The following is a 16,385-nucleotide window of genomic DNA, read 5'->3' on the forward strand; positions in this document are numbered from 1 at the left end:
ACCTCAAGCTTTTGAATGTTGCTTTCAGAGCTGATCGTGAATTTGGGATAGATGCCAAATTCACGGCGGGCATTCCACAGGGATACATAATTCAACGCTGTCGAATATGATGTACATATGATGTAGTGTTGACAGTGAAACTAACGAATGGGGTCAACATGAATTGCAACATCCTTGCAGATGACGTCGTCTTTGCGATAACTTACCACTGTTGATATAGACAACGAGCATGCCACTCTGCACCTCTTTAAGGTGACATCTTTATGTTGCGCCTCTCTGTTGTAGGTCTTTAGCAACAGCAGCATCATTGCGCATCACGCGCCAAATGCAAAAAGTAAAAGTGAATTCGAACAGTTAAGGTCGTTGTTTAATAAAGTTCCGTTTAACCTCAACTCCAATAACCACACTGCAGAAAATATGAAGAAGCTTACCCACCGACAACATCAAGACTTGGATGACTGCAGTCAATGTGCATTGAGGCTCATCATAAAATGGAAGTAGTGCTGATCAGCAACTGTAAATCGGTTCAGCGGTTGAAGGCACCGTTTCCGAAACTCTTTGGTGTGATGGTCGACGACTGGTATAATCTTCATCCGCCATGTCACCTATGCATGGATGGATTTCCGTTCTTAACAACGCATATCGCAGATTATTTGTCGCACAGGATATCCATCTTCTGCTTGCCGAAAATCTGCTCCAGCATACCGTGTCACCACAACGCCTCTTGATTGGTCCTCAACGTTGCCTCGCACGTCGATAACGCAACGACGCTTTACGTTCCAGGAAATGGCACCTTGCAACAAGAATACGTAGCCTGTCGTGGACTCCCTGGTGTCAACGTTTCCTCACCAAGGCGCTTCAGATCTGTTTAGCCGATTATTTCTCGATTTTCACTCCTCCGGTAGCACAAACAATTGCCAGCGGTGCCTCGTAGATGTCGGAAGATTCGTTTGACCACCTCTCAGTGCTCTGGGAAAGGTACATCAAACTTCCGATGGCTTCCTTGCAAGGTGCATCGTTCAGGTAGTCTTCATCTTGTTTTGTTTTAGACTTTCTCAGCCTCAGACCGAGTTCAAACTGTGTAGCCACTGCATAGCAATACTCCTGGTCGAGATACAACTCACCTTTAACTGTATCCCTTCTAATCCGTAGGCCCAAGCAGTACTTCGTATCGCAGAGGTCCTTCATACGAAATCGTTCACACAAGAACTTCTTCAAGGGCGTCTTCAGCTTCTTGTGGTTGCTGAACAGCAAACAATCGTCCGCGTACACAGTCAAGAACGTCATTTTGTCGCCTTCGATCTTGAATTAAAGGCACGCATCTACTTTCGACCGTTTCAGACCAAATTTTCGTAGAACCACATCATAGGGTTCCATACCCGGCTGGATTGCTTCACCCTATACATGACCTTCTTCAGTCTGCAGACCTTCGTCGGATCTACGGTGAATTCCTTGGACTTTTCTATGTAATCTGCCCTTGTGCCTTGTAGAAAAGCAGTTGCGGTGTCCATCTCCATCAATCTTCAAATTGTGCTTGGTTGCCATCGCCATCAGGTACCGAATAGTTGAACACCTCACGGCTAGAACGTAGAAATTCTCAAAATCGATGCCCGGTCTTTGCAAACATCCCTTGACAACCAAGCGAGTCTTGTACACATGCCTTAACCTCACAGATCCATCAGCCATTGTATTCGTTCCTCCCAAATACTATGTAAGTGTTGGTTATTTTATGTCGTGAGTGTCACCGGGAAATTCGTGTTTAGTGTTTCGTAGAATTTAAAATGTGAAATGTCAGGAAAAGCGTTATGTTTCTACCGTTTAAACTCCCGAGCAGCCTTAGTTATACTCCACCACCCTAGACTACTCTACGCAGCCACCTACCCACCGCAGTAATAAAGCCCACCACCAGAGGGCTTGGTTACCATCTTCTGGGTAGCCTTGAGGGGTGGAGTAATGGGGTTGTTGAGTTCATGAAGAGGGCAATGACCGAGCAACGAGGTCAGGGACCGCAAGACAGTCGACGACTCCTTAAATCTTTCAATTGCCCAGAGTTCGTCGACTGAAACAGTCAGCAGTTTAAGGCTATAATAAAAAGTGAAGGATTGAAAAGGTTAGAGAGAAAAAAGAGAGTTTAAGGCGTGGAAGAAGTGAAGGCGAAGTGGACTGCAGGTAATCTTGGAAATAGTCCACTGTGACGAAACCTGACGGTATATTATTCCATGCAGAACCCCGCCGGTTTTAAATACCGTTTGTAGACCGTCCCTGCGGTGTCCCGGTGTCCATCTGGGCAGCATTCCGGCAACGAATCCGCCGAAGGCCGATCCGTTACCATATCGGCAGGACCAGGACACGTAGTGGATCTACAAGGCCCATCCCCAAGCCACCCCAGAAGACATCGTCGTCGAGGTAGAGCTCTGCACCGATCTACGTCACAGAAGCCATCGTTGCAGAGGTCCGGTAGCAGTAAAGTGGTGGAGAAGAAGAAGGGGCCCGCTAAGGTTAGATTAGATTAACCTTCCGTCAGTCGCTCAAAAAAAAGTTACACGAGCGGTCGCATCGTGTATTGAGTACACGCGGAGCAATTTTGATTGTCAATCTAAAGCTAGTAAAGATACAGTATTGATGTCTTCGGCAAATACCTTCAGTTCAACGATACCAATTGGTCAGTGGACAAATGAAACTTTGAAAGCATCCTGACCTTCCAGTAGCCATCGGATTGTTCCTCGGGGGAACCGATGAAGTGGACATTTTGCAATGCAACATCTCGAACACAAATATCTCAGGATCTAGATATTTTAGCAAGATGGTGTCTTCGGCAAAGTTGTTCAGTAGGTCAAGGACTAACATGTGATAGGCCGCTTGTTTCGGAATTCTGCCACCAGTTGGCGCTAGTGAGCATGTAATTTTTCAAACATAGATATCTCAGGATCCTGACTACCTAGAAAGATGCGGTCTTCGACAAAGTTGTTTAGTAGGTTATGGACTAACATATTATAGGCCATCTAACTTGAAATTCTGCCATCAGATGGCGCTAGTGCGTATACAATATTTCAATCACGAATATCTCATGATTCCGATTTTTTAGAAAGATGGTGTTTTCGGCATAGTTGTTCAGTAGCTCAAGGACTAATATGTGGTGATCTATTCGATTCGGAATTCTTTCACCAGATGGTGCTAGTGAGCATGACATATTTCAAACACAGATATCCCAGGACCCGAATACCTAGAAAGTTGACGTCTTTGAAAAAAAGTGTTGAGTAGGTCAAGGTTTAGCATGTGAGAGGCCACCACCAAATGGTGGTAATAAGCATGCTGTATATTGATCGCAGCTATCTCATATTATAGCAAGATGGTGTCTTCGGCAAAACTGTTTAGTCAATCAAGGACTAAACATATGATGTGCCGTTTGATTCGGAATTCTTCCAAAAAACGGTTCTAGTGATCATGCAATTTTTCGAACGCAGATATCTGGATCCTGATTCCTAAAAAAATATCCTGAGATATTCTCATTAATAAGACATAACATCTTCGGCAAAGTTGTTCATTAGATGAAAGCCTAAATGCGAAGGACCTCATGTTTTAAAATTCATCCAACAGGTGGAGCTAGTGAGCATGCAGATTTATGATTGCTAATATCTGAGGATCCCGGTCACATCGAAAGATGAAGTTTTCAGCTAAATGGTTCAGTAAATCAAGTACAAACATGTTATGGGCCTCATTTGGTTTGGAATTCTTCCACTAGAAGGTGCTACTGAGTATGCTATATTTTCAACCCAAATATCTAGGATCATGATTGCATAATCATGAAAATGACGTCTTCAACAAATTTGTTTATTCTGTCCAAGGCTAAAGTATGTTGTAATAATCCGTTTGATTCGAAATTAACCCATCAAACGGCGCAATTCAGCATGAAAATTCCATAAGTAAATACTTCAGAATCTAAACTACAGTCAAACTTCCAGTCGATATATAAGAGATCATCAATATCGAGTCATGGAACAGATATTCTTTGGAAAGCTGATTGAAGGGAGCATCATAATAACCATGATTTTTGTTTCTGTTTCAAGTATCGAGCTATGGAACATCGACTCATGGAGGTTTAACTGTATTTAGAAAAATGGCGTCTTCTGCTCTCTTTACAAACTGGGTTGGATATTTCTTGAAACAAATATAATTCAACTGCTTCCTGGCTTCTGTTACAAAAACCCTATGAAATATCGGCTGAACTGTGTTTGGTTAGGAATTATATTTATTTTCCTTTCTATATCAGCTGTACAGGTCAAAACTCGATTATCCGGAGACTCAATTATCCGGGATTCGATTATCCGGAATTTTAGACTCGATTATCCGGAACTTGTTTTTTGATGTTCTTGTTTTTCAATTTTTATCAAGGATGAAAAAAAAATCACCTCTAGCGACTAACAACATAGTATTTGAATGGTCTAAGAGGGCCGTCGCTCTTGCAGAAGCATGATTTGAAGTGCTCAAGACGCGCGCTTGCTTAGGATACCGTTTTGATTCATATTCCGAACACTTAAGGCCAACAGTGACTTCAAATGCATCTGATTGGAATAAATTGACTGATATTTGTGTAAATTTTAATTTCTTCGCAAAGTCTAACTGTTATTTGTTGGGTGTACCGATAATAATCTTGATTTAATTAGTTTTAGTACTGTTTTTACGTAAAAGTATGGAACAACATATTGATTCAAATGCCGAACACTGTGTTCATTCTGTCTCATATTCCGAACACCTTGACTCAAATTCCGAACAGCACGAATTGGAGACGTTAAAATTGAATTGCAATTGACCGCCATTTCCTTGTTATTTGGTGACAAATTTCAGCGAAACATTTCAACAAAATCGCCATATAAAAACCAAGTGTTCGGAATATGAGTCTGTTCGGAATTTGAGACAAAACGGTATATGGAGCATCCGATGCACTGTTTGTCGCGGGACAAACCGTTTGTCGGATGTTGTAACAAGTCGCGATTACCATGAATCAAAACGCGTTTACGGCATAATTTTTCACGCAAACCATACCCGATTGACTTTTGGATCTAAAATGATATTTCAGAAGGCAGATCGCGGAATAAAAGCGTAAAAATCCTCCAAAAGTTATGACTTAGGTTTGCGAAAAATTGATCGTGAGCGCACATGCCGAGCGATTCATTTTTCGCTGAGCGAAGTTTGTTGTTAGGACTTGACGACTAATGGTTTATCGTTGTTGCTATGCTCGCATGATAAAGAACAACCGCGATGGGTCTTTGATTTTGTCATGATCACTAGATGTCCATCCTTGATTTTTATGCATAAATCTGAGATAATTTGGTATTGCAATATACAATATGAATGGTTGCAGTTTTGAACCTATTTAAGAAAAGGGGGTTTGAAAAAGTGGTTTTATGTGTATGCTGATCAAAACTTTTATTTTCTTGTAAACTCCCCTACTGTTCCTAGAAATAAATTCTGGCTACGCCACCGCATCATATAAATAAAACAAAGAAAAAAGGTAATATTTAAGTTCTTTTATCGAAGTTTTTTTTCTTAGTGATTCGATTATCCAGAGTTAAAAAAATCGATACTCCGGATAATCGAGTCCGACCTGTACCAGTATAAACAATTTTTATAAAATTCGTTCTCACATTCACTTTTTACATCGTTTTTTAAGTAGAATTACTTTCCGAGTACACGACACTCAAGAAGTTCTTACAATTGAGATTGAAATACGCGTCATAGGATACAAACTCTAGTGGAATTAAATGGTACAGCACTGAATTCGTCTTTCATTCATTTTTAGGTATTTTATTACACTCCCAGTAAACACACGATCGTATATAATGAGTTATAAAAGTACAAAGGTGGAGGCGATATACGTACATGCAGCCTTATGACACATGTACGTATATCGCCTCCACTTATGTACTCTTATGCGTTATTGTATACGAATTTGTGTTTACTGGGCTACTTGTAGTTCAAGATTGTCAAGAAAGTAGGGTTTATCAACAGAAGTTGTTTACATAGATATGCTTGAATAGGCCTATTCACATGACGTTCCAAAACAGCTGATCGGGAAGCTCTTTGACAGTTCTTCTATGAAAATGACAGCCTCGTGCAAGCACCGGTCCTCCATCTCCTCCACCGATGTAAACAAATGCATAGACGGACCTGTCACATGAAAAGGCCAATACTGGAATCAAAAAACTGTCAAACGCGGTTCGAGCAATAGGCCTTTTCACGAGACTGATTCGGAAGGTGTTTGACATTCTTGTATGGAAATGACAGTCCCGTGTATACACCGATAGAAACGAATGGAAACACGGACCTGTCTCATGAAAAGGCCTATCTAATGGGCGGCAGAAAGCTGTTACACAAAAACGAAGATGGGTGTGTGTTAGAGCAAAGCAATATGAAAGTGAAGTCACCGGATAGCTCGGTCTATTATGGCGACTCACGGGATGACACGCACACTACAATATTGTTCGTATCAGCTCAAATGTGATACAACAGTGCATAGTGACGGCACAAAAAATTCCCCTTATCTACCCCTCTCTCATCGCGCTCAATTAACTGTTCTGCTCTTTGACATTCACTGCTGGAATCGTTTCGATTTTTTATATGGAGATGACATCCACTGCTGGAATTATTGACATTTTTTTGTATGGAGCTTCGAGGTTATGTCAGGCGTGCAACGATCTATAGTCATTGCCTGTGATGTTTATAAATAAATTCAAAATGCTCTGAGTGCATCCCTAGTACAATCATATTCTCTGTTTTTTTAATCTAGCAGCCCACTGCATTTTAAATTGAATGTGGGATATTTTTAGTATATTTTACCCCTCACACATTGGCTCGTAATATACAGAACAACTCCATCAAAGACATCATCCTTCTGATCAGAGTTGCTTAATATCAATCATATCAGCTGATGGCTGATGGTCTAAAACTATCACTATCACTTGCGAGCTATCAATATCACTTTGATTTGACAACCAACAGCAGTGATGCGACATCGCACTCTAGATCATAATCACTGCGGAATGAGTGATCACGTGGTAATTATCCATGCACTTACTGTTTTTCAGTGACCAATAAATAGTATCAACCTATCTGCAACACTGTCAAAAATATCGTACTGATAAATGGCCATTTTAACTGCTTAATTTAAGGCTAAACTTAACCCATCAGTGATATCCATAGTATATCGCCATCAATGCACTTGTGATGGAGTAGACAGCGTGATGTTGATATGATGTAGATTGATCCGAATTGTATCGCAGTCGGCCTGTACAAATCAGAAAATTTCAAGCGTTGATAGTGACAACAAGCAACTCTGCTTCTGATATAATTTTATTTTCCTAATCAGGATCCTAAAATATCTGCTAACGAAAAAATGCATAATCACTTGCACCGTGTTGTGGAAGAATTCCTTATCAAACGGCACATCACATGTTTAGTCCTTGATCTACTAAACAGCTTTGCTGAAAACACCAACTTGCTGTAATATCGCTATACTGAGATTGCCGCGATCAGAATACAGCATGCTCACTAGCGCCATCTGGTAGTGGAATTTCAAGTTAGGTGGCCTATCACATAACCTATCACCTACATACTCAACACTTTCGTTGAAGACGTCAATTTTCTAGGTATTCGGGATCCTGAGATATCTGTGTTCGAAAAATGTCATGCTCACTAGCGTCATCTGGTGAAAGAATTCCGAATCGAATAGATCACCACATATTAGTCCTTGAACTACTGAACATCTATGCCGAAAACACCATCTTTCTAAAAAATCGGGATCCTGAGATATTCGTGATTGAAATATTGTATACTCACTAGCGCCATCTGATAGCAGAATTTCAAGTTAGATGGCCTATAATATGTTAGTGCATGACCTACTGAACAACTTTGTCGAAGACCGCATCTTTCTAGGTAGTCAGGATCTTGAGATATCTGTGTTTGAAAAATTACATGCTCACTAGCGCCAACTGGTGGCAGAATTCCGAAACAAACGGCCTATCATATGTTAGTCCTTGACCTACTGAACAACTTTGCCGAAGACACCATCTTGCTAAAACATCTAGATCCTGAGATATTCGTGTTCGAGATGTTGCATTGCAAAATGTCCACTTCATCGGTTCCCCCGAGGAACAATCCGATGGCCACTGAAAGGTTAGGATGTTTTCAAAGTTTCATTTGTCCACTGACCAATTAGTACCGTTGAACTGAAGATATTTGTCGAAGACATCAATATTCTATCTTGCACAGTTTTTGATTTATAATCAAAATACTCCGCGTGTACTCAGTACACGATGCGACCGCTCGTGTGACGGGCCCGGTAAAAAAAAAGTTACACGAGCGGTCGCACTGGTGAACTGAGTACACGCGTTAAAACTTAATTTAAAAACACGATGTTTTCGAATACTTATCGTTGATTTTTTCGAAAAATTTCTTCTGTACAAGCAAAAAGAAGAGTAGATCTTGGAATAAGACCAACACCCGGATCAATTTGAAGCGAATTTCAACATGTTTTTCGGCTTTTCGCAAAGTGCGTGTACTCAGTACACTAGGGCGACCGACGGTGGGTTAAGAAAGTGGGAGTGAAGCTAGCCAGGTAATAAAGTGTTTCAAGAACTTCTGTGGTAGACAAAACTGAGTGCGAGAACTTCCTGACCGCGAGTTTTATTGGTGAGCGTGCCGACCCTGAGGTTTTGAATCAGGGAGTCTCTGTGGTGCTCCCGATTGAGTTACCCGATAATTACAACTATTCCTCGCTTCTTCTCTCCGACTTGACCGAATTGCGTTCGACTACCCTCGCTGGTACCTCTTCGATCCACTTAGGATATTCAATCTCAACGAATTCGACTAGATCCGCCTGGGTAGCAAATTGCTCCCGGGTGTGCAGCATCCAGCGATGCTGGCAGCTAAGGGCTACGCGCAAAAGAGACACGTGTACTATGAGGAGACTTTCGCATCGGTGGCCCGATTCACTACTATCCGGACGCTATTGGCACTAGTTACGACGAATGGGATGCATATTCACCAGCTAGATGTCAAGACCGCTTTCCTGAATGGGAAGCTCAAGGAGAAGGTGTACATGCAGTGTACAGAGGAGGTAAAGACGCGCCCTGATGAAGTGTGCCTGCTCCATCGTGCACTTTATGGTTTGAAACAGTCACCTAGGTGTTGGAACTGCTATTTCAACGAGTTCCTGACGACTTTTGGTTTCCTGCGATCAAAGCATGATTATCGCTTGTACGTTCGGGCCTGCAGATACGCCACTGTGTACCTGGTGGTATACGTTGTCGACCTCATGATTGCCGCTGTGGATGAGGCCGACATCGAACGTGTGAAGACCACACTGATTCAGAAGTTCGAGATGACGGACATGAAGATGTTACACCATTTCCTTGGAATCAAGATCCACAGGCATTTGGACCGTGGCTTGTTGAAACTGTCCCAGACAAGCCAGATCGAGAAGATAACTGCTCGTTTTGGAATGCAAAACTGCAATTCTGTGAAGACGCCAGCCGAATCAAGACTGCAGTTGAAGCAAGAAGCCGGAGAATGGGAGTTCACTTACCGCGAGCACATCGGTAGGCTCATGTATGTCATGATGGGTTCTGGACTAGACCTGTGTTACGCCGTTGGATACTTGGTGAGGTTGCGGGATGCTGCTGGTGAAGAACACTGGAAGCATGCCAAGCACGTCCTACGATACCTGCAAGCAACGAAGAAGTTAGGATTAGTCTACAGAAGAAAACAGAAAGAACCAAAGATAGCTGCTTTGTGACTTTGTAAGCGACGAATGCAACCGAAAATCCTTTGCCTGATTTCTATTGAGGGTGAACGGAAACACTGTCGCCTGGTCATCAAAGAAGCAGTGAACTGTGGAGATGTCGTCCACCGTTGCCATGATTTCCTGCGTGAGCGAAACGATTTGGTTGGCCGCCTTGACGGCCGATCTTCAACGCTGCGGGAAACTCCGGTAACGCTCTCTGAAGACAACCAAGGAGCGATTGCGATGGCAGAACGAGAGGAAACGAGGAGAGTTGACATTGACGCGAAGTTCCATTTCTTCCGAAATGCAGTGGGCGATGGTAAAGTCAAGCTGATTTATATGCCGATCCAGAAGCAACAAGCAGACATCCTCATGAAGTCCTTGTCCGCTTCTACATTTGTAGCTTTAAGAAGTAAGTTAGGATTAGAAGGAAATAACTGAAGGGGGATGTTGAAATCAAAGCAACTCAGCAATATTTGAATTCTGTTTATGTACAGTTAGTTTCCATGTTGCTATGACCGTTATGTATAACAACTGCATAGCAACCATTCCGATATAAATATTCCCATGTCACCAGAACCGGATTCAACCCTACCTCTATCTCTGCCTGTGACCATATACTTCATTTTGGTAGAATCAATGGTCAGGCCAATCCTCGCTGTCTCCCTCTTCAAAGGCACGAAGGCCTCCTCCACTGACATGCGATCGATTCCACTAAGGTCGATATCATCCGCAACTTCAATCCGTCTAACGCCTCGTCTGCAACACTTGATTTCGAACCATCATGCGTTTTACCTATCATTCTAATGAGTTTTGCCGGAAAACCATGTTCAGGTATTATCTGCCTCAGCTCATTTCCTTTCACTGAATCGTACGCCGCCGTGAAATGAATAAACAGATGGTGAGTCTGCAAGTTATATTCCCGGAATATATCTAAGATCAACGCAAGGTGAACATCTGGTCCGTTGTCAAGCACCAGCTTAGTATTCACCGATGAAGGACTTCTCGAGCGGTCTCAGTCTGTTAAACAGGCTGCACCACATTATTTTGTACGCCGAATTCATCAGGGTAATCCCTCTGTAATTGGCACACTCCAGTCTTTGCACTTACTTGCAGAATGGGCGTATGAGGCCATCCAACCAGCCAGTGGGCATTTCTTCATCCTCCCAACGCTCAAAAGTACTCGGTGGATCGACTGGTGAAGCTGCTCACTTCCAGGCTTGAGAATCTCGACTGGGATCTCGTCCTGCTCAGCAGCCTTACAGTTCTTTAGCTCGTTGACAGCCTTTTCAATCTTTCCTATGGTTGGTGGTCCACAGCTTGATCGTCATCATCAATGTTCGCCCTATTTCTCGGTACATTTTCATTTTCACCGTTCAACAACTGCTGAAAGCGCTCCCTCCACATGTACAATATCCAAATAAATCTAAAACATGTATGGTCATAACATTACAATATCATCCTTTCATCTTTCCCAGAATTGGTGCATGCTAGTGCGATCATCGAGCATTTGTCCCTTCGTAAGCGCCGTTTCGGAGGAAACCCACGAAAAGTCCGGCCTGGACTGTGCCGACTCGATGCTGCACGGTCCAAACGGAAGCGGCGGGGGTCACGCAACGGACAACGAAACCACCCAGGCCAGCATCTGTACCGACACGATCCCTCTGCTGTGCGCCTCGAATCCCTCGATCATCAACGCCACCAGCGGTGGCCTAGTTCCAACCCCACTACTCTCCAGGAAATGCTCCACCGGATCCGACCTGGATCAGCAAACGCTGAACTTCATCAGTAGCAACAACCTGAAGAACACCTGGGAGTCCAGCGTGGACATCAGCGGCCACCACGTGAATGCCAGCGATTGCATCAGCACAATCAGCAATTGAACTACGGGATTTTTCTACAACACGCAAACGAGGGCATATCAGCAGCAGATTAGGGAAGATTTGGAAAAGTTTGTGATACGCGCGGAAGGCCAAGTCACCGCACTTGTATAGTTACAGCAAAACTGTTCAATCACTTCTTTTCGAACATTTATCATATTGGATCTATACCGGTAAGACCCACAGGTAGGGCATATACTCTCTATTTAGCCACTTGTACATTGTATCAGCAGAATATTTAAACAGAAAAAAGTAGAAGTTCCTCATTGAACCAGTTTTGGAATGTTCTGACTCCTAGAGCCATAGAGAGGTATCATTGTAAAACTTGACTATACGACTCAATCCATTCGAGTCGATTGCTTATTCTAAACAACCATGATAAATTAAATGACTCATTTAACCGTAGCACAAATAGAAAAAAAAAACAAGAATAACGGAAAATATGTGATGCTATTTCGGATAAAAATAAATCTAACAGTAGAATTTTACCTTTATTAGTATCAATCAACTAGCGGGTAAAAGTCATACAACATTACGGACACAGATAGATTATCATAGAATTTACAATAATTTAAACAACCAGCAAGTAGACATACAGATAACTTCAATAAAGAATAGTACAAACTTATTTATCTATGCAGTGCATGTTTGTTACTGCGAAGTGATCAATATTGTAAAATTCTCCAAAGCCGCGCATCAGGCGAGCTGAATTTGTTCGAAGTGGCGTGACAATGTCACCACAGCAGCAATAATTACCATAAGGTAACTTTTAAGAGTACTACTGTATGTTCGTTTCTTCCTAGCGCTTATCACTACACACAATACCAGTTGATTCAACATCGATTCTTAAAGCAATGCACTCGAGAAAGATTCCTCTTCAGAATAGATGTCCAGTCCAGTTACAAGTTGAACTCCGTACTAGCGCTTCTATTCCTTCGGAGCAATCTGGAGGTATTACGTTGCCCAATAGCATTTCAAACTCCATAGCCATGTTTGTGACTTACGGCTTGTACAAAACAGTTCCCAAAAATTATATCGATTCCAAAGCATTCCATTAAGAATAAAAACCTTTGACGATAACTAATCGTGCGTTGTTAATTATTTGCAATACATTGAAAGCCTAGTGTGGAACGGATGATTATTGAAAGTTGGAAGCAGTAGTTCGATGAACATCTTCCTGTGACGTTAGACCTGGTAAGAAATCCCTCTCCAAAATGTCCACATGGTATACACACTTAATTTTTAATGCCGAATCTCGGCTAATTTAAACCAAGATTTATACAGCCGAGTAGTCGGCAAACAAATTTCATGAGGTAAGCCACCTGACAACTTGTTAGCTGAATCTCGGTTAAAATTGAAAACTGAGATTCACACCTAAGATAAGATCGGACAACTGGCTTCTTTTAGTTGTTCTTCTTTTCATCCATGAGTCCAGTTGTGAATTTTCCACCTTTGTGTGTTACGCTAAAACAGTGTTGCCATTTGTATGGAAGACGGTACACTATTTCATTCGAAAAAAAGAAAAATATTTCTTGTACAAACCGAACTAATTGAAGTGCACTAGGACCAATATCACACTGCACAATCTGCATTCGGATGTCAGCTTGAAGAACGGTAGGCCCTTCTCATTTTTCAATCAAATCCTAATCCATTCGTTTTTTCGCTTTCGGGTTTTTCGGGAATCGATAAAAATAATGATCTGGATGCGATTTACTGCTTCGTACACAATTAAAGGCTTCGATCTTCATATCTTATATTTTCACGCTGATTTCGTTTCACTTCTTTTTTATTCACATCAGTCGGCTAGTTGACATGAACTTTTATTAACAACCGCAAATTATTGCAACCTAACAAGGTCATCCGGCAACACAGGCAAAACCAAAACAAACGCATCCGATGGTAATTTTCCACACGCAGCCACACACTCGGAGACACCAAAATCAACCAATCAGTGACTGGATCACAAACTGGATCAAATTTTATACCCAGTTGTCCGATCTTTATCTTAGGATAAAACCTTAGGTCTGACCAACCGGTCGTAAAAAGTGTAATTAAAATTAAGTTAATACAGTCCATTTTGAGGCTGTGAACCGTTTCACCATTTCGTTTAACTTTTAGTTAACATTTGACAGCTCGACAGTTATTTCCCCTCCGGTTAGAAATAACCCTGCTCTGTGTAGAGAATGAGATATATTTGGATCTGAGACGAGACTCGCGGAGACGGTCTTCTTTTTCTGTGATTGCTGAGTTTTGTTTCTTATTCCACTTTGTGTTTATACCAATTATGCGCATGCTGTTCAAATCCACACATGAATCTCTCAGCAAAAAATGATTGAGTTTGCATCACATCGAATCATAAATAGCCGTTTGTGTGAAATTTCATGCCAGCAAACGTAGCAGACATTAGAAATAATTGATCTTCTGCTAAGATTTATCAGCAACCTTGGAAAAAACTGCTCCGCCGACTGAGGTTTTTAATAACAGTTTACTTTGAACACAATACTTTTCACTTTTTCAGCCATAGTTAGTGCTTCGTGAGGCCCAAGCTGGACAGTTCGGTTTTGCGTCGTCCGATAGATTTTGCTCACGGTTTCGCGCGTGTTTTCGTCGCCGGAGAATTTTTTTTTCCCTGTTCTGGAGCGTCTTGCTGGGTAGGTATTTGGGAAGGCCCAAGCAAGACGGTTTGTTTTCGGAACGCCAAGAATTTTTGCTGTCTTTGTGTTCAGTCGAGAATGGATTACCAACTGGTGAGTTCGTTTCATGCTTATGATAACACATTTTTTCTTGAAAGCGTAACTTTTATGTAATATTAAAACAAACTTTGTATGGTTCGTCACTATAAGTGTCGGCATTATGCTATTTTCTTATACAATTTCAATATACATATATTTCTCTCTTTTTGACATTATTAAAAATTATCTTTTGAATTGTTCGACATTGTGAATGTTGACGTATTTTTTAAAACTTCTACCATATCGAGACAAAATGCACAGTAATACTCATATGTCATTTTCAAACAAACTATGTATGGTTCGTCACTACAAGTGTCGGCATTATTCCTGTTTCATATAATTTAAAATATATACATGTAATTTTCAGTTTTCGACATTAATAAAAACATCTTTTGAATTGTTCGACATTATAGATGTTGACCTATTTTTTAAAGCTTCTACCAAAAACTTCTCGAGACAAAAATACAAAACTAGCTTTAAATATAAGTCGTATATTTCCCCCTTGTCCATGGATCGCATCACCGACCGGAGGTGACTCCCAGATCTTTTCCTCCCTCACTAATAAACACCCTTCCCGTGGTGATTGTGGAGATGCAGAGGTATTCTCGGTCTCTAGAAGCAACAATCATTACACCCTAACATTCCTTCCCCATCCCAACTGACTGTAAGGACTTGACCGGCGCCGTTATTGATCAATAATATTAGATCTGCTAAAATTGCACTTCGAGAGTAAGCGGAAACTCCCATCCCTTATTCATTTGGATCGTAGTGCAATTCTTACCAGTTACGATCAATCACGGAGTAGCAACCATTGACATGTACAGTCAGTCTATGCTATGCTATGCTATGCTAATACTTTTCACTTTTTCAGCCATAAAAACGGTGGGCTGCATTTGACGTTTCGTGAGAGGGGAATCTGGGCTGCATATGGCGTTGATATTTTTCCTCTTCGCGAGTCTCTCTCAGATTTGGATGTGTTTGTAACAAACATGAAATTAATCTATAGTAGGTGTAAAAACCGAGGATTTGTGTTGGACAATATAAATACGTAAAACCTTATTTAATGATTTAGAAAACGTTTATTATTTCTTCACTTTGCTTTCACGGCACCTGCCGTTCTTCGCTCCTTTGTCAACAACAGTATACTGTATTTATTATTCACCAGGGCCGTACTCGGCACCACATCTCCCTTTGTTTAAATGATGGATGTTACATCAGGTAATCGTTGAATCGCGTCGGCTTCTTCGTTGATCTACGCTGTCGGCTAGCTACGATTGTTTCTGATGGCGTGATTTCCTCGGGCTCAAATCCACGAAAGTCTTCTTCAGAGGATGAGTCTAGCTGCACCTGGTTCTGACAACGAAAGCCGTCAGATGTTTCGTTTAGTTCTTGTTCTGGCTCAACAACCTTTTTGAGATGTGCGACATTCCTGTCGTACGACTTTCCGTTTTGAGGGTCTTCCACCGTCACACGTGGTCCAGACCGTGAAACAACGATATATTGCTTTGGATTATAGGTTGTGGATAGCTTGTTTCCTGGTAATAAATTCTGCATGAGTACAGTGTCTCCTGAATCAATTGATGATCGCTTAGCTCGACGTCGGATATCTTCTGCCTTCTTCCCTTTTTCTTTCAATTCTTGGTCTCTATCACGAAAATCAGCATTTTGTGGAATTGTTTCGATGTCTTCGATCGCTGGTAGCTTCGATCGAATTGTGTGCCCATACATAAGTTCAGTTGGTGTTTTACCGGTGGTCGAGTGTGGCGTAGTGTAATACATGATTAGATAATCATGCAAGTCTTGTTTCCAGTGTCTACCGAGAGCAGCGCTGATCTGTAGTCGTTTTACGAGAGATCGGTTTTGTCTTTCAACAAGACCATTTTCTTGGGGCCAATACGGTGTCGAGTGATTCAAGTGATCCCATGGAGCTTGATGTAGAGTTCCAAATCCGTGCTGACAAATTGCTTGGCGTTATCCAAGGTTATAGTTCGA

The 16,385-nt window shown here is 41.7% G+C and overlaps 1 protein-coding gene across 1 annotated transcript in view; it reads left to right on the plus strand.

The window, feature by feature from the left end:
- The window catches only part of LOC5567640, a 58,430-nt gene extending 45,685 nt beyond the window's left edge, over positions 1–12,745 (plus strand). The window contains exon 5 of the mRNA XM_001651783.3: positions 11,260–12,745. Coding sequence (XP_001651833.3) covers positions 11,260–11,664 — 405 coding nt within the window. The 3' untranslated portion in view covers positions 11,665–12,745. The remainder of the gene's footprint in view (positions 1–11,259) is intronic.
- The last annotated feature ends 3,640 nt before the right edge of the window (positions 12,746–16,385 follow it).

The sequence above is a fragment of the Aedes aegypti genome, chromosome 3 (genome assembly GCF_002204515.2).
Source record: "Aedes aegypti strain LVP_AGWG chromosome 3, AaegL5.0 Primary Assembly, whole genome shotgun sequence".
Taxonomy (NCBI): domain Eukaryota; kingdom Metazoa; phylum Arthropoda; class Insecta; order Diptera; family Culicidae; genus Aedes; species Aedes aegypti.